The sequence below is a fragment of the Pseudopipra pipra genome, chromosome 18 (genome assembly GCF_036250125.1).
Source record: "Pseudopipra pipra isolate bDixPip1 chromosome 18, bDixPip1.hap1, whole genome shotgun sequence".
NCBI lineage: Eukaryota > Metazoa > Chordata > Aves > Passeriformes > Pipridae > Pseudopipra > Pseudopipra pipra.
The window spans coordinates 12,045,665-12,068,504 of NC_087566.1; the positions used below are offsets into that span (position 1 = coordinate 12,045,665).

General features: G+C 38.5%; 1 protein-coding gene across 3 annotated transcripts in view; it reads left to right on the forward strand.

Moving 5' to 3' along the window:
* SFSWAP (splicing factor SWAP) overlaps window positions 1-20,052 on the forward strand; it is a 29,959-nt gene extending 9,907 nt beyond the window's left edge. For all 3 annotated transcript variants that reach the window (XM_064675230.1, XM_064675231.1, XM_064675232.1), the window contains 12 exons: window positions 15-150; window positions 555-792; window positions 1,001-1,132; window positions 1,484-1,577; window positions 3,818-3,995; window positions 5,672-5,905; window positions 6,753-6,943; window positions 14,568-14,833; window positions 16,130-16,255; window positions 18,309-18,479; window positions 19,054-19,126; window positions 19,640-20,052. In XM_064675230.1, coding sequence (XP_064531300.1) covers window positions 15-150; window positions 555-792; window positions 1,001-1,132; window positions 1,484-1,577; window positions 3,818-3,995; window positions 5,672-5,905; window positions 6,753-6,943; window positions 14,568-14,833; window positions 16,130-16,255; window positions 18,309-18,479; window positions 19,054-19,126; window positions 19,640-19,705 — 1,905 coding nt within the window. In that variant the 3' untranslated portion in view covers window positions 19,706-20,052. The remainder of the gene's footprint in view (window positions 1-14; window positions 151-554; window positions 793-1,000; window positions 1,133-1,483; window positions 1,578-3,817; window positions 3,996-5,671; window positions 5,906-6,752; window positions 6,944-14,567; window positions 14,834-16,129; window positions 16,256-18,308; window positions 18,480-19,053; window positions 19,127-19,639) is intronic.
* The last annotated feature ends 2,788 nt before the right edge of the window (window positions 20,053-22,840 follow it).

Consider the following 22,840-nt stretch of genomic DNA (forward strand, 5'->3'; position numbering starts at 1 on the left):
GAAAACCTTTCCAGCCTTTGAAGGTGGTAGACCCTGATCACCCACTTGCAGCACTGGTGCGCAAAGCCCAGTCAGATAATAACTCATCCACACCGCAGTCGACAGACGGGGCAGCTGTGCAGACATCCCAGGCAGAATATTCCTCTGATTGTAAGTGCTTTGTGATTAGGCAGCTGCTGGAGTGTCTTGATGAATTGTGTGTGGATGCTGGTAGGAAGAGAATACGTTGGCTTCATGCTTGATCCTGTGTGTTTATTCTTCTTCAGTCTCCTGAGCCTTTGCAGGTGCATTCTTTATTACCTGTAACCTTCAGTACTTCTGCATTCTGTCCCTTACTCCACATATTTCTTAGTCAGCCTAAGAGCATTAACATGAGCCGCCTTCTATTTCTTTGTTTGTTTGTTTTTTTTTTTACACAAGAAATCAGGTGCCATTTCTTAGTGTGTGCTGTGAATCTGAATTCTCGATGTGTTTGTACTGATGCAATAACTTTTTTTCTAACTGGGTGTTTTTCTTCTAATCAGAACATTGTTCTTAAATGTGTCTTTTTGTAGCAACGGTGGCAGCCATGTATTACAGCTACTACATGCTCCCTGATGGCACCTATTGCCTGGCACCTCCACCTCCAGGAATAGATGTTGCCACCTACTACAGCACCTTGCCTGCAGGGGTGACTGTGTCCAGCACTACAGGGGTAGCAACAGTGCCTCCCCCCCCTGGCACCACACCTCCACCTCCCCCAGACACAAGTGACAGCAGCAGTGGGTTGACTTCCACCACAACATCTACAAGGTACCTTGTGCAGATTTTTTCATTGTTTGGAGGGCTCTTCCTGCACTTCAGTATGGAATATTTAGTATATGGAGTGTTCTGTTACTGAATCAAGTTTAAATGCATACAGAGAACAAACCTCTGTGTACTTTTTTGTTGTTATTAAAGCAAGAGTCTGAAAGATATTTATGTTCTATTTATAAAAACCATTTACTCTTGATGTTTTCAGCACAATTGCTCCAGTGGTTGCCATTATACCTCCACCTCCAGATATCCAACCTGTCATTGATAAGCTGGCTGAGTATGTTGCTAGGAATGGGGTAAAATTTGAAACCAGTGTTCGTGCCAAGAATGATCTCAGGTAAGAGAAAATGTTATTTAAACTTGTATTTTAGAAGTTGACAGTTTTGTTTTTAAATATATTACCAGGGCATGTGGGTTTCAAGTAGAGAAGTACTGTCTGGTTTTTTTTAGTTTGAAATTCAGGGATCTACTTAAAAGTAAGACCAAAGCATTATTGCCCAAATTCTCAAAAAAAACAGCCTATTGAAAATGTCTCTAGTAAGCATGCTCTGAATATGTATCCTCTGAAGTTTAGGCATAAATAAGAGTCCTTCCATGTTTCATTTGCTAGAGAAAATGAGATGGCAAAGGACTGTTGGTATTCACTATGTTCATGTGCATTTTCAGATATGCAGTTTTCTTTTCACAGGTTTGAGTTCCTGCAACCATGGCACCAGTATAATGCTTATTATGAATTTAAAAAACAGTTCTTCCTTCAAAAAGAGAGCAATGACAACTCCCAGGTACGTGTGTTTTTGTATATGCTTCCACTAAAAATGCAGTGAAAGTGAGAAAAGGCCTGGTTTATCTGTTGTGTTACCATGAGACATTTTAAAAATGGATCACTGAATTTTGGAGAAAGTAAAGGATGTGAATACTTTTTTTGTTGATTTTTAGCTTTGTATGGCATTTAAGTAAGGATATGTGAGGTGGTGTGGTGCTTAATTCTTTTTCAGTATAAGCCACTTCACTGTGGTGACCACCTGAAAATCTTTGGGCTTTCTATAGGAGGGAATGTATGCTTTGTGGAGGTTTAGAGCTTTGTAGGATTGTGATCAGCATTGTGCTGTCAGAAAGGGGAGGTCTGGCTTTTAACACCCACACCTTCTCATGTGCCTCGTGGTTCTTTGTACAACAGTAGCACAGAGGCTGGACTAGTTTTCTGACATGTTTTTTTTCTGAGGGAGGTTTTGTTAAGAGTCCTGTCATGACTGCAACAATGCTGGAGCTTCAGAATCTCACATGAGTTTCCTACTTGCTTTGCTTCTCCTAGTCCATGTTATTAGAAGATGATAGCCAGCCTTGGCATCCATGTCTTTAACTGTTCTCGTGCTAGCTAATTAGATTGTTCTCTTACTGAAAAGAAAATTGCAAATAGTATCAGAACTACATTATCTGATGTTAACTTTTCATGGGAAAGAGCTATTTTTTTTTTAGGCCCTATGTCATTTGTCATCTCAAGGCTTAGATTGGGGAGCCTTAAACTGAAGAAGGTAGGCCTGTGGGTAAACTCCTCGGAATTGCTTTGTGGAAAATGAAGAAATTCAATACTCATTGCTGTTTGAAACACTTGTGTCTCATGTTTTGTTTTAATAGTGAAAAATGTTGTGAAAAAACTATTTTTAAAGATAAGCTGTGGTAAATATTATCTTACTCAGCTGATAAATTGCAAGCAAAATTGTCCTGTGCCACAATGTTGACTGTTATTCTAGAATGTCTTATTTGCAAACCAGTGGGTTGAATTCTTAATACTTAGATAATTAATAGGGACTTATTAACACTTATTGGGGGGGGAAATTGTACACTAACCAAAGCATAATAATAAAGGATTCATTTTAAATGTTCAAATGAGTACAGCTAAGAAGCACCAGGAGCTGACTTAAGTCCCTCGAGGTCAAGTGTAGCAATGCATATTTTTGCACTGCATGGCTTTGTAGATAATGCCATTCTCTTCATTTTTTTTTAAATAATGATTTCAATATTATCTTTATGCTTTAGCAATACATGTATAGGCAACTAATGCAATTGATGCTTCTCCTTTTGGCCATTAAAGTTAATAAGAAATTGTACTACTGGCCTCAGTAAATACACGATGAAGTCTTTGATTTCATTGTGTTTTTGCCCTTTGAGGATTTTACAGAAATTAGTTCTGTTGGTCAGGGAATGGCTGCAGGGAAGATCTGCTCAATGCCTCAATTTCAACATCAAACATACTTAACAACAGGCAGTGGAATGCAACCAAACTATTTATTGAGAGGCACATTTCAATGTTAAATTACTTAATGTCATCACCTGACTCACCATGTAAATATTTTGAATGTTCTGTAATATCCATCTTGAAATTTTTATACTGTGAGTTCAGAGATGGTCCTGAATGATTCAGTCATGTAATAGCACAACCAGGAATTCTTCACTCCCTTGAGAAATCTCAGCACATCTGCACTGTATCAAAAAACACTGCTAGGCCCAATGTTCTTCAGCAAGATGTTGGAACAAATCAACTCATGTTGACCCCTGTAAAACTTGATTCTGTTGAAGTTATCATGCAGTTGTACATTAGGAAAAATGTGTTGTAAGCTTGTATTTTGTCCCTGGGAATCAACATTAATGGGTTTGGTCTGGGACCCTGAAGGTCAAGACCTTAAAGAATATACTTGGGGGAAAAAAAGGATATGCTTTTAGGGTCTAATTTGAAAAATATAGTTTTTAAAGCGGTTTTTGGCAATAGTGTATCAGCTGAAGAACATTTTCTTTGCTGTAAAATAACATGTTCTTACAGTAGGTCTGTAGATTTTACAGCCCACAGCGGGTTTACATGAGGCAGACTTACGGTCATGAGTGCTCAGTGATGTAAAAATAGCTGTTATGTGATTAGCTGATAACGTGATTTTTGAAATGGCTGGCAAAACTGCAGCTCCACAGACGCTGCATTAATTATTTCATAACCACCCAGTTAGTAATTCTGCACATTTCTTTTGAAAAGGGAGTACCTTCCTCTGAAGATGTTCCAGCAGACACTGCCAGCGATACCCCAAGCGAGACTCAGTTTGCAGATGAACACACACCTGAAGATGCGTCTGAGCCAAGCTCTAAAGGAGTTCCAGGAACTAAAAAGGATGTTCCTCCTCCTAAAGCTCTCAGTGATGGCAAACTGGTAAAAGGTATGTTATGATTTATTGGGCGTGAAAATATTTGTTACATAAGGAAAAAAAAAGAAGGTGGGAGAGAGGAAAAGAATTTCATCATGCAAAAAATACATTTGCACCAAAGGCATCAAAAAGGGACTGAAATAAGTAATTTGATTGCTTTCATATTTCTTTCTTATCAGACTATCAGGTGTTTATGGGCTGACAGAATAAATGGTTTTACTTCGGTTTTGTGCTAAGTTGAAGGCTTTCATCACTGACCCCAGCAGAATCTTATTTTTGTCATTTTGAACTTGACAGTTACAAGCTCTGTGCAAGAAAGAAGTCATTTGTTCTGAATAAAAGCAGTGGTCTGATTTGAAAGCATACATATGGAGGAAGTAGTTTAGGCTTGTTGCTCAGTCTTCCTGTGTTGGACATTAGTCATGCTGGAAAAAAAGACCCCTTTTCATGTCTCAGTGGAATGTTTTTCCTCTTGTAGTCGTAGCAGCAGGGGGACAGAAGGGGAAGATCGTTCTGGAAGGCAGTCAAACAAAGTCAGCTAACACACTGTTAGTGCCCTGAGTGGAGATTATTTGTATCTGGGAACTGATTTCCTGGCCTATCAGGAAAAGATACCTTAAAAATTCTCCTTTAAATTTTTTAACTAGAACTGAAAGCCATTGGAAAAAAAAAAAAGAAACAGAAAAACCACTCCTGACCTGTGTTTCCATGGATGGAAGCTGCCTTCCTGCCACCTCACTTAGTTGCTCATAAGTTTATCTACATCCTGTGGTCCCTTGGAATTCTTCTCTCTTCCTGCTTCTCACTGCACTCCCGTTCCCTCCAGGGCCTGCAGGCTCCAGGCTCTTTGCTGTGGTTTCCTCACTGTCCTTACTCTGCCCTTTCTTCCCTGGGCAGCTTGAGAAGCTTTCTTGGGGAAGGAGCAATTCTCCCTGTCTTCAGAGGTGCTTTGTTAAGGGAACACAATGTTCACCAGAAAATGGTATTGTTTCTTTTTGTGTTATTAATAAATGGCAAACTGGAGCCTGTGCTTTCATAAGAGTAATCTGCTCAAATTCGGATGATGGAATATAACCAGTGAGAGTCATTTCATGACAGTCTCATTCCTATAAATATTTATTTTCATTTCCTTTAATATGGTACAAATACCACTTTATTGTAACCTAAATACTGTACTTGGCTGCAAGACAGACATAACATTGGCACTAGATTTTTCTTCTGCCTCTGAGGAAGCAAAATCTCGTTTTAGGATTTGTTTTGTCACGTGAAAAAGTTGGAAAATCACTGTTATCACTTCTCTTGGAATGCTTGAGTTCTCTGTTTCTGAGCATATTTCCTGAACCCAGAATTACCAGAATCAAAGCATGTATTTTATAAACCTTGGTATGTAATTTAATTGCTATATTTAAATCTTATAGGATATATATGCAAAAGGCATCCTGAGGAAGATATACATTGCAGCAGACCATATGGTAGTAGGTTGCTTTGCTTGAAATGTGTGAGAAATTCCATTCTTTATTCACTGAAGTTTCATGTTGGATAAATGGGTTAGAAATTAATGCTGTATTTTTTTTCAGGTCTTTACACGACAAAGGAAGTTTCCAACCTTTATTTAAAAACAAATTTTTTCAGAAAAAACCCGGTTGTGTTGCCTAATGATGTGTGAAATCTCACCCATTCATTCACAGCGTCGTTTGCTCCAATAAGCTTTGCCATCAAGGCCAAAGAAAACGACCTTCTTCCTTTGGAGAAAAACCGTGTTAAATTGGATGATGACAGTGATGAGGAGGAGGAGGAGGGCAAGGAAGGCCAAGAGAATGCTAACAGTGCTTCAAACCACACTCCAGCAGTTACCACACCTTGTGCTGCTCCGGAAGAGAAAAAACCTCAACTTACACAGGAGGAGTTGGAAGCTAAACAAGGTATTCCATGTGGCACTGAAAACTAAATGAAGCTTTGAGCCCTTCAGGGAACCTGCAAAACTGTCATGTGAATGTGTGACATTTTAGTGTGTTGAATCTTTTCTGTGTCATGTTAAGAGGAATCAGAATTCTTTTCTTTTACCACAGTTTGCTTCTTATTGTTAAGAATCAAATCTTCATTGGTTGCTCAGCAAAAATCAAACTTTTAATGGACTGCTGTCAAGTGCTTTGCCCTAATGCCTGATCTTTCTGAATTTTTTTTTTGTTTTCCATTACAACCTTCAGTAAAAGACTAACCTTTTGGTTCCCAGATTGCATTAACAGAGCCAAGCAAAGGCATATCTGTTTCTCATTTTCTTCAGAGAACAATGAATTGCTTCAAGCTATTTTTCAGTTATATAGCACTCCCATATAGACTAATATCACCTAGTTGATGTTTTGTTACTCTTATAATGCAATGCCATTAAGTCTTCATGTGGGTTTTCTTTCTACTAGGAAAGGACAGAAGGGTATGCTGTGTGAATTGGAATGAAAAGATATTTTAAAAGAATCAAATTACCCCCATTCCTCCCCAGGGCCTATCATTTGGGGTTTTTTTTAAGTTGAAAAGTTTTTACTTCCCCTGTACTGCTTTTCATCAAGCAAATGATATATCTGTGAATTAAGATGCTTGGAATTTCCTAATTTCAATCTGGTATATCTTTATCATGTCATTGAATGGATGTATTAGAAAGGGTTGAGAATGACTGGAGAGCCTGTTTGCTGGTTTGTGATATTTTTGTATGTGTTTGTTTCAAGGAAAGCCAAGTTTACTCAGAATTACTCTCTGCTTAATTGTCTTTCTTAGCAAAGCAGAAACTAGAGGACAGATTAGCAGCTGCTGCAAGGGAGAAGCTTGCACAGGCCTCCAAAGAATCCAAGGAGAAGCAGCTACAAGCAGAGCGCAAAAGGAAAGCTGCACTGTTCTTACAGACCCTGAAAAACCCTCTGGCAGAGGCAGAAACTGAGAAAATGGAAGAGAATTCCTTCAGTAACGAGGTAAGCAGGAAATAAATTTCTCTTTTCCATAAGAAGCTGTCAGAAAACTTACCTCTGGAGTGTGAATCTGACGGTGTGTTATGGATTTGACTGAAGAGATGGAAGGTTTTCGAAATGGGGAGAAATTTGAATTTTAAACACTGTTAATCTTTTTCAGTTATCTTACATATGTCATCTGTCATTAAAGAACTGGTAGAAAAATGTGCTGCACAAATTCTGAGGTCAGTTAGCCAGGTACAGAAAGGAAAAGGACCTTCCACATTTAAGCTCTGTACTAGTGGTCCATCTATTAGAGTGCTCACCTTTCAAGAGTGTTGGGATATCAGTTGTGATGCTTATTTAATGTGTATATTGATGAGTTTGATGCATGTTGCAAATAGAAACACTGTTGGGAAGTAGAACCTCAGTTTCCTGGGTTTGGAATTACATTGCTTCCAGGAAAGGCAGTAAAACAAAGAATCCAGTTGCACTAATCAAGCCAAATCTCTGGCTACAGATACAGATAGAAAACTTTAGATATTGATTGTGACAGACTGGTTGCAAGAACAAATGACATGGCTTTCCATCATTTTCTTTCCCACAGAAAGAATTCCAGTACCTAACAAATAATTAATTGCCCAGTTCTCAATTTTTTTCTTTTTTTTTTCCCAAATAAATCATGGATTAGCCATGAAAACACTTCCAAGAGAACAACTGAAAGGGACATACCTGCAGTTTAGCTGATCCTTAACAGCACAGAGTAGCAGATGTAAGAATTATATGTGGTCACATCCCAAAAGAGATCTGCTCTGGGTTTCTCATTGCTACTGCTGACCAATTTTCCCTGGCACAGATGTTCAGTACTTCTCAGTTATATATTGAAGACTGAATGCAAAGAGACAATGACAATGCAAAACTCCCCAGACTCATAGTTCTGCTCTCCTTCTCAAGGGAATTTGTCAAGGACAGATATTTCTAAGCTAAGGTTCTTTTGATATTTTTCTTTAAGAGAATGCCTGAAATAACCAGTGACAGCTGACTCTTTTTCAGAAGAGCAGATGAATGTTCTTGCTCACATCTGAACTTACTGAAGTTCTGAGCTGAACTTACTAAAAAGCAAGTGAACTTCCCAACAAAACCCCACTCCCTATCCCACTTGTCAGTAAGCTGATTTTCTAGAAACTTCTTTTTCCATCTCCTGCATATGTACAGTTTCAGAGAAGGCATTTATTTTTTCTTACACAAAAAATTCCAGTGTATTTGATAATTTTAAAATAACCTGTTTCACTGCTTCTTACTAATAGAAATGGTTTGGAGGTGCTTTCTTTATTAAAGGACTTATTTAGAATTTCAGTTATATATTTAAATGTTTCTGGTGTGACCTTGCTTTTTAAAAATAAAATTGGCTGTTGCATTGGGAGTGCTAGTACTGTTTTAATAAACAGTCCAAAATGCCATCATGCCTTTGGAAGTAATATTCCTGCTAAGTGTGGTTTGCTTAGTGGCATGCTTATGTAGATATATGCATATAGATTTTTGCATATAAAAGCTTATTTTGGAACGTGAATGTTTTTTTCAAGCTGTCGTTCCATTTGCCATATTTGAAAAAGTTTCCATCTCCATTCATTCCAAATAATCTGCCTTTTGCTCTCCTTGCCTGCTTTTGCCTATTTGTAACAGCCCATTTGAGTTAAGAAATTGTGTTGGTGAAAGATGAGTGAAATCATATTGCAGACTTGTTAACCTCTGTTTTATATACCCTGAGAATCCAGAAAGCAGCATCATGATGTCTAAATCAGCTTGTAAATAAATACATGCCGCTGGTTTGGTTTTTTTAAGCTTTTTCAGTTGTGTTTCAGAAACAAGATGCATTTGAAAACACTCACTGCAAAAGTAACAAGAGGGTGACTGCAGTGGCTGTAATAAAAAGGAAGTATGGTAAAAAGGCAAGAGAGAAAGACATGTAAAATTAGTTTTGTAGTTTGGCCAGTGGAACTAGTTGGGGAAATTAAATCAGAAAATTAATTAGTCTGAAAACAAAGGGGAAAATTAAATATTTGCATCCACCGAAGATGTCACTTATTGTGTTTCATCTCCTGTTTTGGGGGAAGGAACATCCAATGAGGAGTCTAGGAAAGAAAAGATTGATAGGCACTGGTCTTAGAGTTAATGTAGTGGTGTGATTTTTGTAGCTTAAAACGTGTCTCAGAAACTGAGTAATGACTGGGATGTATAATAAAGAGTGAAGGGGAGTTGAGAATGTCCATGGGAGGTGCATTTTTTCCATGACACTGCCCCAGCCTAATAGCTGTATAAAAACTAGTAATGCTCTTTATGTGTACACACAGTGTACATTTGTGCTGAGAATCCGTTTATCACACTGTGCAGAAATGCATTAAATGTGCAAAGCTTTTGTGACCTCTCTGGGCTTTTCCTGATACCTTGTATCTCATGAAAGAAAGGCTGATACTGAGTACACATTATATCTTTGAATCCAATCCATTCTTCTAACTGCAGGTAAAGGACTGTCAATACCGTAGAACAGAGCACTTTTAAGCTGGTTTGGCTTCTGCTGAATCTTAAAAATAGTCAGTTCTACGTTTTCCATAGCTGAATTATTTCTTTTATATGGTTTCCTGTTTTTCTTTAAGTGAAATGAAGCAAGAGAAAGAAACAAAAAGGCTGAAAAATGAGCTGGAGCGGTGAAGCAGCACAGCTTTTCACAAATGGCTCCTCACTGTTCTTGCATGCATTATTACAACAGTACAGTGGTGCAGAATATTTCCTCAAACCAGTAGTTGGAAAACGTGGAGCTGAGCTCAGTTTCCACAGCTGAGCAGCTCCCAGTGACCTTGTGCTTGGTGAAGTCTGTGCCCTTTTTCAGGACGTGGGTAAACAGCGACCGGGTGACATTTCCCTTCTTGTGTTTACATGTATAATTCAGGTACACTCTTCTGGAACAAGAAAATCACACCAAGTGCCACATCTGTCAGTGTCACTAAAGAGGAGCTGCTGTCATTCTGCAGTGAGAGCAGGTTCCTTGTCCTCCAACACAAGCAACTTGTAGTTTCAACATCTGCAGTTCTAGACATGCCAAGCTGGAGCCCTCCAGGTTATCTGGAGTGCTGCATTGAACTGCTTTTTTTCATTTAAAAACAAGTTAAGGAAGGGGTTTCATAATCTGAAACGCAAATATTATTCAAAATTATTAAAAATAATTGAAATTTTAAAAATTATAAGATTATGTTTGTATATCCTTGGTAGTAGGCCTTGGTATGGATTATTCTGCTAATCTCTCATATTTTATCCTACGTCAGAAATGTTTTAGGGCTGATGGTGCTTTGATAGGCATGTCAAAGACAGTTGGTTATACCCAAACTGTTCCCTGTATAAACCTTGGTGTCCAGTTTAAACAAGAAGAGAAATCCACAGTCATGATGCTGCAAAACCAGACAAGCACATGATTTGGAAGTGACGTTATTTTAGTGGCTTGTCCCAAATGTCATCTGTTGTCGTGCCTCTGAATATAAAGATTCTGTGGCACAAAGCAAAACTTCTCCTTCTTTTGCCTCTTTCATCGTCTCTGTTTTGAAGCCCTGTTTTATCATTTGTTTCTTTAGATGGCTTGTCCTTACTTTTGTCCTGTATGTAACAATTCTTTTTTTTCCTGTGGAAAGCAGTCTGTTTACGAGTGAAATAGAAGTGTGCCATGTTTAAAAATGAGATGCTCTTCTAGTTTTGTCAAGCATAACAAGGTAATCAACCACTGCAGACAGTGCATGTCTTTCACACTGATTGCTGTAGTTGATCCTACTTTTTTAGCAGTGGACTGCAGATACTGCTGCATTCCTCTTTTTGGAAAAATAATGTGAACACCATTCTATGTTTGCCTATTTTCTTTATGTTAATTTTGGAGCAAAATGTAGTTGTCTAATGAAAACCATCCAGTAAGTAAAGAAAAAATGCCTTAGAATATTTCAGAGCCATTCACTTCTTTACTTTTTTTTTTCAGAGTCTGTAGGTATCTCTATCTTCTTTTTAGCATGAGAGGGGAAGATGAATTTGTTTGCTTGTAAATCTGTCTGTCCTTTTGAAAAAGCAAGATAAAGGAAAAACATAAAATGTCGCATACTAATTTGGCATTTGGGGGATGGATAACTTGATGGCATTTGGAAATTCTTTTTTATTGCAATAACCAAAAACTGCATGAGAGTTGTAATTCCTCATAGTATAAATTCTTTAATCATAATTTAGCAGGGAGAAAAAAGGTAAATATCAGGATCTGCCATTTTAATTAAGATGGGTGAGGAGTTAAGAATGTTTATGTGTTGATTTTTAGTCTTCAAAGCACTCAAGATACAAAGGCATATTGATCCATATAGCAAACTGATTCACAGCCACTAATTTCTTTGCAGTTGGCCCTTCAAAATTGAGGATGCCAAATTTTGTCTGCTTTTGAAGACCTTACCATGGTCAGTGTACTGTCAATAGCTGGGTTTCAGTGCAACACCTTAACCCTGATGAAACTGTTGAGTCTTTGAGTATTGAATTTGTTCTATAGGAAATATTTTTATCTCTTCTGTTTAGTAATTTTGGGCCAGTTTATTGAGGCTAGAACTGACAAACGTCTAAAAAGATGTAATTGCTTACTTTATTGCACAGAGCAATAAATACAAAATATAATACACTCCTATTTCTGATGGACAGTTGCTTATTAATTCTCAGTCAGGGAATACTTCACCATAAGCTTTGAGGAACCTGCAGTAAAAAAAGATACAGTGGTAGAAAAGAATCTGGAGTTTTTTCAGATTTTACTGAAGTAAAAGAATTGTTGGTTAACTCTTTCAGTGCTGATCTTATATAGGATTCAAATTACTGGGAAAGAAATATTAGCCAATTATAGAAGTGTTAGTAACGTTATGGACAATGCTCTTTGCCAATTGGTTTTGTTTGAACATACTAGTGTTTTGTTCTGTTGCAATGAGCACATTTTGGTTCACTTCTAATTTTGGCTTTGTGTATTGATTAAGTGGTGTAACCCCAGAATAACTAATGTATGTTCTGGGCTTATGAATACTGCAAATATGCAAATGACTTGTAATGAACCGAAGTACTCATTTCTGTTCTCATATAACTATAAATTCTCCTTATTATAGAGCTCTTTCCTAACCTATTCCTGCTAAACAAGAGTTGTTGAATCATCTTTTAGCATTATTTTAGTCAGACTTGCTTCAGTCATGCAAATAAAATGCTGAAGAACAACTCTGCCAGTGAATTTGTCTGTCACTGTAGCATTTAGTAATGGCCAAAAAAATGTGCTGTTGCCCAAAATGGACAGACAAGTGAGGTTTAGTGAATGCTATCTGAACATTTGCAGTTTAACTTCTTACAAGAGCTCTGAAAAAACGTCAGTCTCTTATCCCTTGAGATGCATAATAAAATCCATCAGGTAACCAGTTTGTTTCCATGCTTTCCAAAACTCTTCAGCTGAGCTGCAAGTTGGCAGAGCCTGGTCAGTAAAGCAGAGTGTTTCTGCCTTTTGGAAATGCTTCTGTGCTTGATGTGATTTTTTTTTTCTTTTTTTTAAAATTATCTTCTTCTGCATTCATGCCTCCAGTTTGAATTCCCATTACCTTCTTTTGCCTGGATCAGCTTCCACTAGTAAAAATACAGACCACTGACACCTTTGTCTCTTTGCCAGACGCTCCAGATGGTTTATTTTTTTTCCAATTGTTTTTACTCATCAGCATTATTTATACACCTAGAAACTTTCTTTGTGGCCTAGCAACTTGCTGATGTGCTTTCACCGAGCTCTCTGTTCTGCTCTGATGGTGAATCAGGTCATTTTGCTGGTGCTTTTTTAGTTTGAAGGCAACCAGAGTTGCCACTGAGGGAAGCAGCACCTTTGTTCAGGTGATCCCATCGTTGTGGCCTGACAGTTGTCACTGTGTCCTGGACACAGTGGGGAAGGGGGGTGACTTCCCCCTGTGTGTCAGCTGTTGTATTTCACTGCAGAACCTGCATATTCACCTTGGGGTAGCTAAAGTTACTTCTGTGTGGCTTTCCAAACGTGACCTGGAGCAGTGGTGTCTGAATCTCCAGCCATCCTGCAGCTTCTCAGGGATATCTGGACAGCACTGTCACTCCTTAGTGGCAGCTTCCTGAAAGCCAAGGAGAGCCCACAGTGTCAGCACTGGATGCTTTTGGTGGATACATAGCAGGGCTTGTCATTGTGGGTTTTTTTTGTTGAGGTTGCTGAGAGAATCTCTGTATGAGGCACAGGTAAATGTGTCACTCATTTCTACCTCTGCCAAAAAGGAAGTTAATGAGAGCTTGTGTTTTATGCGACCAAATGAACTTGGGCACTGAAAACCATTGGGGTTTTCTTCCCTCTCTTGTTTTCCTCTTAACTCTACTTTGCCTGCAGCTATTTTGTTTCAAGCTATTAGAGGTGTCTACTTCAAGGCAAACTGGGCTATTACATATTCAGTAGTGTTCAAAGCACAGGATTAGGTGCTCTATAAAGACATGAATAACATTGTCAAGGAACAAAAGTCAGCAGTGGTGGCCTCTTAGGAAACTCTGAAGTTTGGAGAGGAGGTGTCTGCAGTTACATGTGGAATATGTGAAATTGGAAATGGGCCTCTGGTAAACCAGTCACTCAAATGATCATGGTGTAAAATGTTTATGATCTTTGAAGCAAACTACCTTAGTGCTGCCTTATTGCTGGTTTTGTGGGTGTTGTGACAGCAGTTATTAGTTACAGCACAGAAAAGTGTCACAGCTCTCTAACGTGAAGCAGAGCTGGCTTTTTGACTATTCAGATGTGGCCAGTTATTGCCTTGATACATTCATGGTAGGAGAAGGGCAAAAAGAAAGGAAAAGATCACCTGATTCTAATTTGGTTATTTCAGGTTTTAATGTGTTCCTTTTTATTCCAGTCATGGTGAGTATCCTTGTATCAAACAGTGAAAGTGTCAGACCAGGTGGAGCAGAAATTATGACAGAGGGAACTGATTTCTCCACTTGCCTTGAAACAGCAGCTGGGGGAATGACAGGCTTTGAAATGAGGAGCATATCTATAATGCCTGACTTGAATTGTTCCAAGGAAGGTATTGAGCAGAACTCTCTGGGGTACAAGCTGATAATTTGAAAATGTCTCAGTGTGGTTTTGCTTAATCTCCTGCAGTTGGAATTATTCACTGATCATCAACTGTGCATGGACCTGTTTTGAGATTAATAATTTTTGTGGTCTTCCCAACCCTTCACGTTTGTTTTGCAGAGTTCAGAAAGAAAACTTAACTTTGAATGTCAGAAGTTCCTGATTGTATTTTCAGGTTCATCCTTTTTACATAAAGGGGATAAGTAGACTAAAAGATATCTGATAGCACCCACTTTTTAGAACACGTTTCTTCTAAGAACTAAAAATGAAAACTTCAGAACTATGTCCTAGTTAAGCTGACAGTCTTAGCATGCATATACCAACTTGCATATGTATCTTTGGGGAACTGTACAGGCCTCTGTTAAATTCTGCTAGATAGATGTTTTTGAAGATGTCAGCCTTATTTATGCACACTTTACATAATCCTCATGAAGCACGACTGACTTGAAAAGTGAACAGTTCTTTGTTTACCTTTGATTTCAGACTGTCAACAGTATACCATGTCCTGTGACTGCAGTCAGAACTTTACCCACCATGGAGGTTAAACAAACAGAAAGGCCTTCAAGCAGAAGCAGGGATCTTCCCAGGGATGAAGAAAAGGAGAAGAAAAGGAAAAAACACAAGAAAAGATCTCGGTCAAGATCTCGATCACCATTCAAGTATCATTCATCATCCAAGTCCAGGTCTAGATCACACTCAAAAGCAAAGCACTCACTTCCCACTGCCTATAGAACTGTCAGGCATTCAAGGTGGGTTTGGAGGCCTAACATATTCTTTATGTTCAAACATACTGTTTATGTTCTTTGTGTTTGGATATATATCTCTTTAAAACTTTTGGCTATCAATTGGCTAACAAGCTTTTTTGCTATATATCTCTTTAAAATATCTTTGCACTTCTTCCATTACATAAGCATTGGTACAGTAAGCTTGAAGGCAATAAATAAATTTCATAAACTGTGGCAGGTCTTTGAAAGTGGTTTTAATGAAATAATGAATCGTTAATTTCTAATTACATAGTGCAAACTTGTACCATAAATTCTTCTTCACTCTAATCTGTAAAATACCTGGTGATAATATGCAGGGATGTGATGATAGCAAAAAGAGAATTTGGCTAATAAGTTTGTGGCTGTTGCTGGAGCAAAATAGCTAGACATATTGAGATAGGGAATAGAGAACTGGATGGTTGAACATCAAAGCTCAGAAGGAAACAAAGCAGTCGGGTGGCATGTGAAAAAATATGATGGATGAATTGCAGGAGAAATATGACAGGAATTCAAGAAGGGTGAAAACAGAGTTGATGAGGGAGAGACCACAAGAATGTAACCCACTTAACTCTTTACATTAACGAGATTAAATACACTATATTGATTATCCAGCTATAAGATGATATGTATTGTGTTACATTGATACTGTTAATTGCATCTAAGCTATTTGGGTTTAGGCATCTTGAAAGTTTGCTGTCTGTAAAATTTGTCACATCTGAATGCCCTGTCACAGAGCAGTCACTGTGGCTGTATGTGATGCATGTGGAATCATACACTGCTTTCCCTTTGTGGCCATGCCTCTGGCACATGCTCCTTCTTGAAAAACAGCTTCCAGCCCCCAATGGCAGTGTGCCAAAATTTCTCATCTTATATATTCCATGTGCTTTCCTTGTTTGTTTAACTGCACTAACAGGAGTAAGTGTTGACACGTTCCAACCTTCTGGTTTATTCTAAGTCTTTGTTGCCACAAAAGGTGGCTGGACTAAAGGAGAACTAATGCAGAAGTTGTCATTACAGACAATACCAAAAAAATAATTCCTTTATTTTTAACCTCCCTATTGGGAGTGAAAAGCAGTGGGTAACTTCATCTTAAAATGTCTTGGATGGGCAAGAAATTTTTATGCAGCTGACAAGTCTTGGAGACTTAATACCCCACGTTGGTATAAAACAGGCATTTGAAAGGTGTTCTACTTGCATTTGGTGACAGCACAACTCCACTGAGGTAGAAGTAATGAAATAAGTAACAAAAACCAAGCTTCTGAGTGTTTCCTCTGTGCTCAGGTCCCGATCCAGGTCGCCCAGGAGAAGGGCTCACAGCCCAGAGAGGCGGCGGGACGAGAGGAGCGTTCCCACGGCCTATCGGATCAGCAACAGTCCTGGGAACAGCAGGAAACGACCCCGCTCCAAGTGAGTGTGCCCAGGCCTGGATGGGGTTGGGACCTGGCAGACTTAAACATTGCCTGGTGTTCTGTGGACTCCCTGGCTAGAACTTACCTTTCTGTGTTCTGGGGGTCTAGTTCGATAGAAAATAACTTCTGTGGAGAAAATATAGTAATAGAAGCGCTTGTTCTTCTTCCCTGTTCTTGCATGTGTTTGAACATCAAATGTACAGCCACACTGGTGAGTGTTGATACACTGCTGCCTCCTGGCCATGGGAGCTCAGGTTCTACTTGGAATGTCATATTTCCCTCTTGTGGGGTCATTTTTCTCCTGCTGTGCTTGTGCAAGCTGTATGACCTGCACAGGTCATGGTGCAAGTGTGCTGTCATCTTTCTTGACATCACATCATATCTGCACAAATAAGGGCAACCCCAGTTTAGCAAACAGTTTGATTTACATTTTGCAGTTCTTTTACTGACAGAGTGGAACGTGAACTATGAATCAAGGTACCTTTTTTGAGAGCACATTGCATATAGTCTGTTTTAACCTATTATTACCAAAAAGGCATTTAGTCTTTAAATTGTTTCTGCCTGTCTCTTGTGGAGTAAGAAGCAAAGAGATCACTTTCAACTTTATTAAAAAATTCCTATTGTTTCTTAAGATAACTTTCCATCTCTTGACAGCCTCTAATTAATTGATGTGTTGTAGGTATAATTGAAAACTTCATAAGTGTACTTCAGTGATTCAGGTTTTAACATTCATCAAGTGAAGATAATAAAGGCTTCTGTGGAATTCAGCATGCAAATTTGGTTAAGCAGAAAAGATATGGAAGCTTAAAATGTTTCTCTTCCTATAAACACACAAAAGAATGATTTTCACAGCCCTGTGCTATTTTTAATGCAGTGTTGGTGTGTCTCCTGCTTGACCATTCAGCATTTTAAATCATAAAGTATTTTTAGAATTATGTCACTCCGAGTTGTAAAAGAAAGGAACAAATAATGTGATACTTAAAAGATGGCTTAAAGTTTTACAGTGTTCTAAGATGTTCTAGAAGCTTCAACACCATTCTTCTGAATAGACTTCTAGCAGTACACACTAGAGAGAGATGCCTCCAATGAGGTATTGCCTAACTCTAATTAAAGCATTACTCTAGTTATTCTAATTATAGGAATATCAATACTGGTATGTAAATCATACAGACATAAGTTCATAACCAGGTAAAAAATTTTGATAGTTCTGTCTTTAATATATTACTAATTGAATTATCTTCAAGCTTAATATTGCCTGTGAGGTGGGTACCTCTGTTCCCTTTCTGTCAATAATGAACACATCAGGTGCCCATAAGCCCTTTGTTTCGGCTCTTGTAGTGACAAATATTTGTGTGTCTCATTTCCAAGTTGCAAACATTTTGCACTTGAGACATGTTGCCAGGTCCACGTTGGTTTCAGTGCAATACAGCAGGCTGTTGATAATTCTGAGCCTGTGGTTTGTTGCATTGCAGGCTGGATCACAAGGAAAGAAATAATTTCTTTTCAAAACCAAAGAAACAATGGATTTGCTTGGTACATGTTTTACATAGCTATGGTTCCATGTTTTGTTTATTTATGAGCTAGGAAAATTATAAGGGATATAAGCTCTTATAATTCTCATTACATTCTCAGTGTCTGATGTTTTTTGGGAAGAAACTTACCCTCTAACCAAGTTATTCTGCAAATCTCCAGTGAAAGGCTTTTTGCTGTCAGCCTCCAAGCTGTCAAATACTAGCCAGTAATTCCTGTGTACCATGAAGCAGCATTCCAAGTGAGAACCTCAGGAGTTAGTAGTTCCCTAATGTAATATGTTAAAAAGAGCTTCTGAGAAAGTATTTTGCACAGCTATAGAAGTGGAACACTGGGATGAGACTCATGGGTAGGCTTTGCAAACGAAGATTTGGGAGGGGTAAGACTAATGCTTGCTGAATGCATGAGAATATCCTGAGGAAGAGGGTTACATCATCTTTCAGAAGTGTGAAAAGTATCTTGAGCTGAGTCAGTGTAATACTGCTTTAAATATCCTTCAATATAATATTTTCTTCTCCCAGAAGTCCCCACGAAAAGAAGAAGAAGAGGCGGTCCAGATCACGTACCAAATCCAGAGCCAGGTCTCCCTCGCCATCCATGTCACCAGGCAAACCATCCACACACAAAAATTCTGTACATTCGACTAGTGTCTCTCCTGTGGAGAGTAGGGAATCCAGCCAGGAACGCTCCAGGTACCGTGCCCTGTTACTGCACCACTGCAGTGCTGCTGTCTCTTGGCTGTGAGTGTGTCCTTTGACCAAATTGGGGTGTGTGCAGTGGATTCATGTCAAAAGGAGAAGGCACTGGGAGCACAGCACCGTGTGCATCAGTCTGATGAACGTCTTGGATCTCTGTCACCTAATGGAGTAAACATCTCGACGTGCTCTTACAGTAAAACTGGTGCAGAAAATTCTGCAACCTCATTCTGAGTTAGAAACTGGAAACTTGCTCTAAATGGGATAACTCTTTGAAGTAGAACTTTAATAGAGTGGTTTGAATTGTAACGCGTGCACAAGATTCATAATTAAATTATTTCTACAGAATATAGAACAGTCCTGTAAAAAGATTCCCAGGCTGCTCTTCAGATGTGCCTGATCAGTTGTACGAGTGACTCTTCTGACTCTGACTTATGGCTTCTAGTTGAATGAGAGAATGGTTGACTTAACATGTGAGAGAGGTGTACAATAAAACCCAAAGTGGTGGTGGTGAGTGAAATGCATTTTTAAAACATTTACTCTAAATTCCTAATCCTTTTTTATTTTTTAGGGGAGTTTCTCAGGAAAAAGATGGCCAAATCTCTTCAGCAATCGTGTCTTCAGTGCAGAGTAAAATCACTCAGGTACAAATAGACAAATTCAGAATATGTCACTGTCATGTGTGAAAATGCCTCTGCTGTGTAGATTTTTGGTTCAGATTTACAAAGCAAGCAAAGAAAGCTTTCTGTTATGGAGAAATTGTGACATTCACCTCTTACCATCTCTCTTTTGCTTTTTCTTTTTTTTTCCCTTTTTTAAACCTCCAGTGGTTAGTTGTGTGTTCATTACGGGAGGTTTTTTAAAGATTTTTTTCCATCTCAGTTGATGCAATTTCTGTGTTTTGTTGTGTAGAAACTGCTCTAAATATTTATGCAGAGCACTTTGTAGCACTGTAGTAAATCCCAACTTCAGTTGCTGTCATAGGAAGTTTCTCCAAATTACTTCACTCATTTAGCCTAGGGACTGTTAACATTTGATGATCAGGAATCCAGGTTTTCAGTGTGACTGGAACATAAACTACCCCTTTCATGCAGGTTTTTGCAATCACATGATTTAGCTCAGGCACCCACTGATCATTTTCCTTCTATTTTCTGCAGGATCTTATGGCCAAAGTGAGAGCAATGCTTGCAGCTTCCAAAAACATCCAAACTAGTGCCTCCTGAGACCTGCTGAACTGATTGTCAAGAAATTGTGTGAAAAAGAACAATTAAAAAACTGCCTCATCTCAAATGTACAGCTGAGCTTGGCTCACTTGGTTCACAACTCGTCTGATTTACCAGAACTCGAGGAGCTAAAACCTATCTTTCTGTACAGAAGCATCTCCTTGAAATTTCATGGAATTTTTTTCAGGCAGAATATCTTTGGAAAGTTTTCGGTTTTTGTAAATTGATTTTTTTGACTAATTCCTCAGTAACATTTTATGATCAGCAGTCTATATGTGTATATTTGTAAATACTATGTTTCTGTGAAAAGTATTACACAATATTAAAGAAGGAGACATCTTTCATTAGCTAGTCTTTGTGGAGTCCTTAATTGCTTGCTGTTGGGTTTTGTTACAAATTAATTTGCTTTTTCTTTAATAGGTTTTGCTTTTTAAACTGACAACTGTCTAACCTGCCTGAACATCTTAAGCTGAGAAATTCTTTTTATCTTCCTGCATGCACAGGGTGATCTCAGAAGAACGTTTGCTTCCTTGGATGTCAGTAGTGGACAGTTTTTGAACAAGGGATGTGATTTTTCTCTCCATGATTTAGAAAGATCTCTGAGCCTCCATCTGAGGAGCTGACCCTTTGAACTCAATAATGGTCAGCAGTAGCCTCCTTGTGTCTTAATGTGCCTTGTTCTCTCTACTTAGCTAGAAGGAGGGTATTTTTGGTCATTCAGCCAGCATCCTGTAGAGAAATTCAGCATTTTTCTGGTACAGTTTTGCATACAGTTGAAAAAGATATTCACTACCTTGTGTTTTACTGCCACAGACCTATTAACAGTGTTCAGAAAGCTCGTGGCCTCAGTAAAATGGCATGTTTATTATGCAGCCTTGCTGCATATGCTGAGGCTGTTTAATTTTTTAACTTAAATGTTCATAAAATGAATACAAAAAGATGTGTGGATTTTTACCCAAGCCTGCTTTAACAATGAAGGGTTTTTGTAATGGTGTATTCAAAAGGTGCCCTTATTGGCAGTTACCTGATTCTGTAAAGAGTGGGATCAAGGCTTTTACTTATCCCTGAAAAAGTCTGAGATCTACAATCAGAAAGCCTGTGGTTTTAGTGACTCATGGTCCTAATTTTCTCAAATTTCATAAAGAGTAGGTGGAGGTTGGAGACAGGTTAGAGAAATTAGTAAAAAGTTCACACTTACTCATACAGGAGTTCGTAACTTACCTGCATAGAACAACACAGATTAATAACCACAATGCAAAAATCTTGTTCAAAGGAAGGTGAAGAGAAAGTGTTGATGTAATTTAAACTGTTAGTAACATGATGGTTAAAATGGTCACTGGCATGCTACTGGCTCACTTGGAATGCAAGCACAGTATTTAAGCCATGAGAGATGTTAATCAATCAGATTTCTTTTCAATTTTTGGTCAGTAATTAGAATTTACAGTACAAACAATTCAAAATGCTGTGTCTGCTGCAGAGAAATTTCATTGTGAGCGTAAGTGGTGATGAAGCAGAGCCACCTAAATGGCAGTGCAGAATCACGTTATCCACCATTTACCTAATTATTTCCAAGTTATTTGTAATGCTTTGACTAGGACAAAAATAACTTCCTACCAGTACTAGACAGGCACCATTTCCTCTGCACATATTGATGAAACAGTACTAGTAGAGACAGATAAAAAAGGACATAAAGTAAATTTCGTAGGCAGCTGTTGTAGATTGTTGTGCAGCGTTGAATTTACAGCAGCTATATTTTTCCCTCTTAAATGGAGTTAAAAGTCTCACCATGGTTAAATAATTGGCAGCTTGGATGCCAGTTGTTTGTCAAGCAATAGGAAAGCAGCCCAGCTCTTTGATAAAATAGACTGGGCAGCTTGTTTTGCTGCTGCTTTGCAGATTTATTCTCTTTGGGAAGGTTGTTGCTTTAATGACTTCTTAAAATATTTTCTCTCCCTTTGAGCAAGTCTTTTTCTCTCTTTTCCTTACTCCCTTTTGTGGTATGTAGTGAGATGGAGCATTTAGCTACAGGAAAATTTAGATTAAACTGCATTTTTATACAGTCTTCATTGTTTACCAAGGTTTGTTTGCATTCAGCACTCTCTCATGGGGAGTTGTATTCTCCGGAATTTAAAAAGTAGCAGTGTTTTTATTACATTATTTTTTCTCTTTCCAACCAGAATGGACGTTTTTACCATACTAAGGGGGCATGAACTGCCTTACCAGAATAATTCCTTTGTGTGATTTCACATTTAAAAAACGATGCAGCTTTTTTTGGTCAGTCTTCACAGGCACTGGCTGTGTTGTAACTGCTTGGAAATCCAGCACGCAGCTTGTGATACAGTGAGTACAATTCCTGGGATACCAGGAGGATGTGTGACCAGTATCAGGAAAGTGTCTTAAAAACTTCAAACTGGAAAATTTTCAAATTTCTATTTTCCAGGTATGGATTTGCAGCACAACTCCTGGAAGAGACATCTCTGTGTACCCGTTATAGGACCCTGCCAAGCATCTGGGACCACAGCTCTGGGATTTACAGCCACCTCCATCCATGGAAACCGTAGGTATTCAATTCCTTGCAATGTTTCCTGTACCAAGGGGCCTAAAAAGGCCTTGTATCACTGAGCTATATTGTTTTTGGTGGGAAATACATGAGGTTGCTACAACAGGGAATTAAAAACTGGGAGCACTTCAGCTGGAAGAAAGCAGGCTCCGAGTAGCACTGAGGAAGGGAGGCACTGTGGCAGCTCTGAGTTTTCAGCAACTAGTTTTAGTTTTTCAAATTTCTCAGTTGTGTGAAAACGATATAAAGTGAGATTGCTTCGCTTTAAATTCAGTCAAATAGAGAAATTCAGGCACCTCTCTATCTGTAGGTACTTGGACTTATTTCCTCCACATATGTGTAACAAACCCAGAAGACTTGGAATGTTAATGTTGGATTTCCAAAGCACTTTGGAATACACTTTGTAATGTGCTAGCCAGACTTTCCTCCTTGTTTTGGGAGTTCCAGATTATAGTTTTGAAGATTAAAAAAAAAAAATTACAAATTGTCAGGTTATACAGCAGAACTTTATTCTCTCTGTATTAATGCAGAGCAGCCTCTCAAAAATAAAAAAAAAGCCAACAACAGAAAGACAG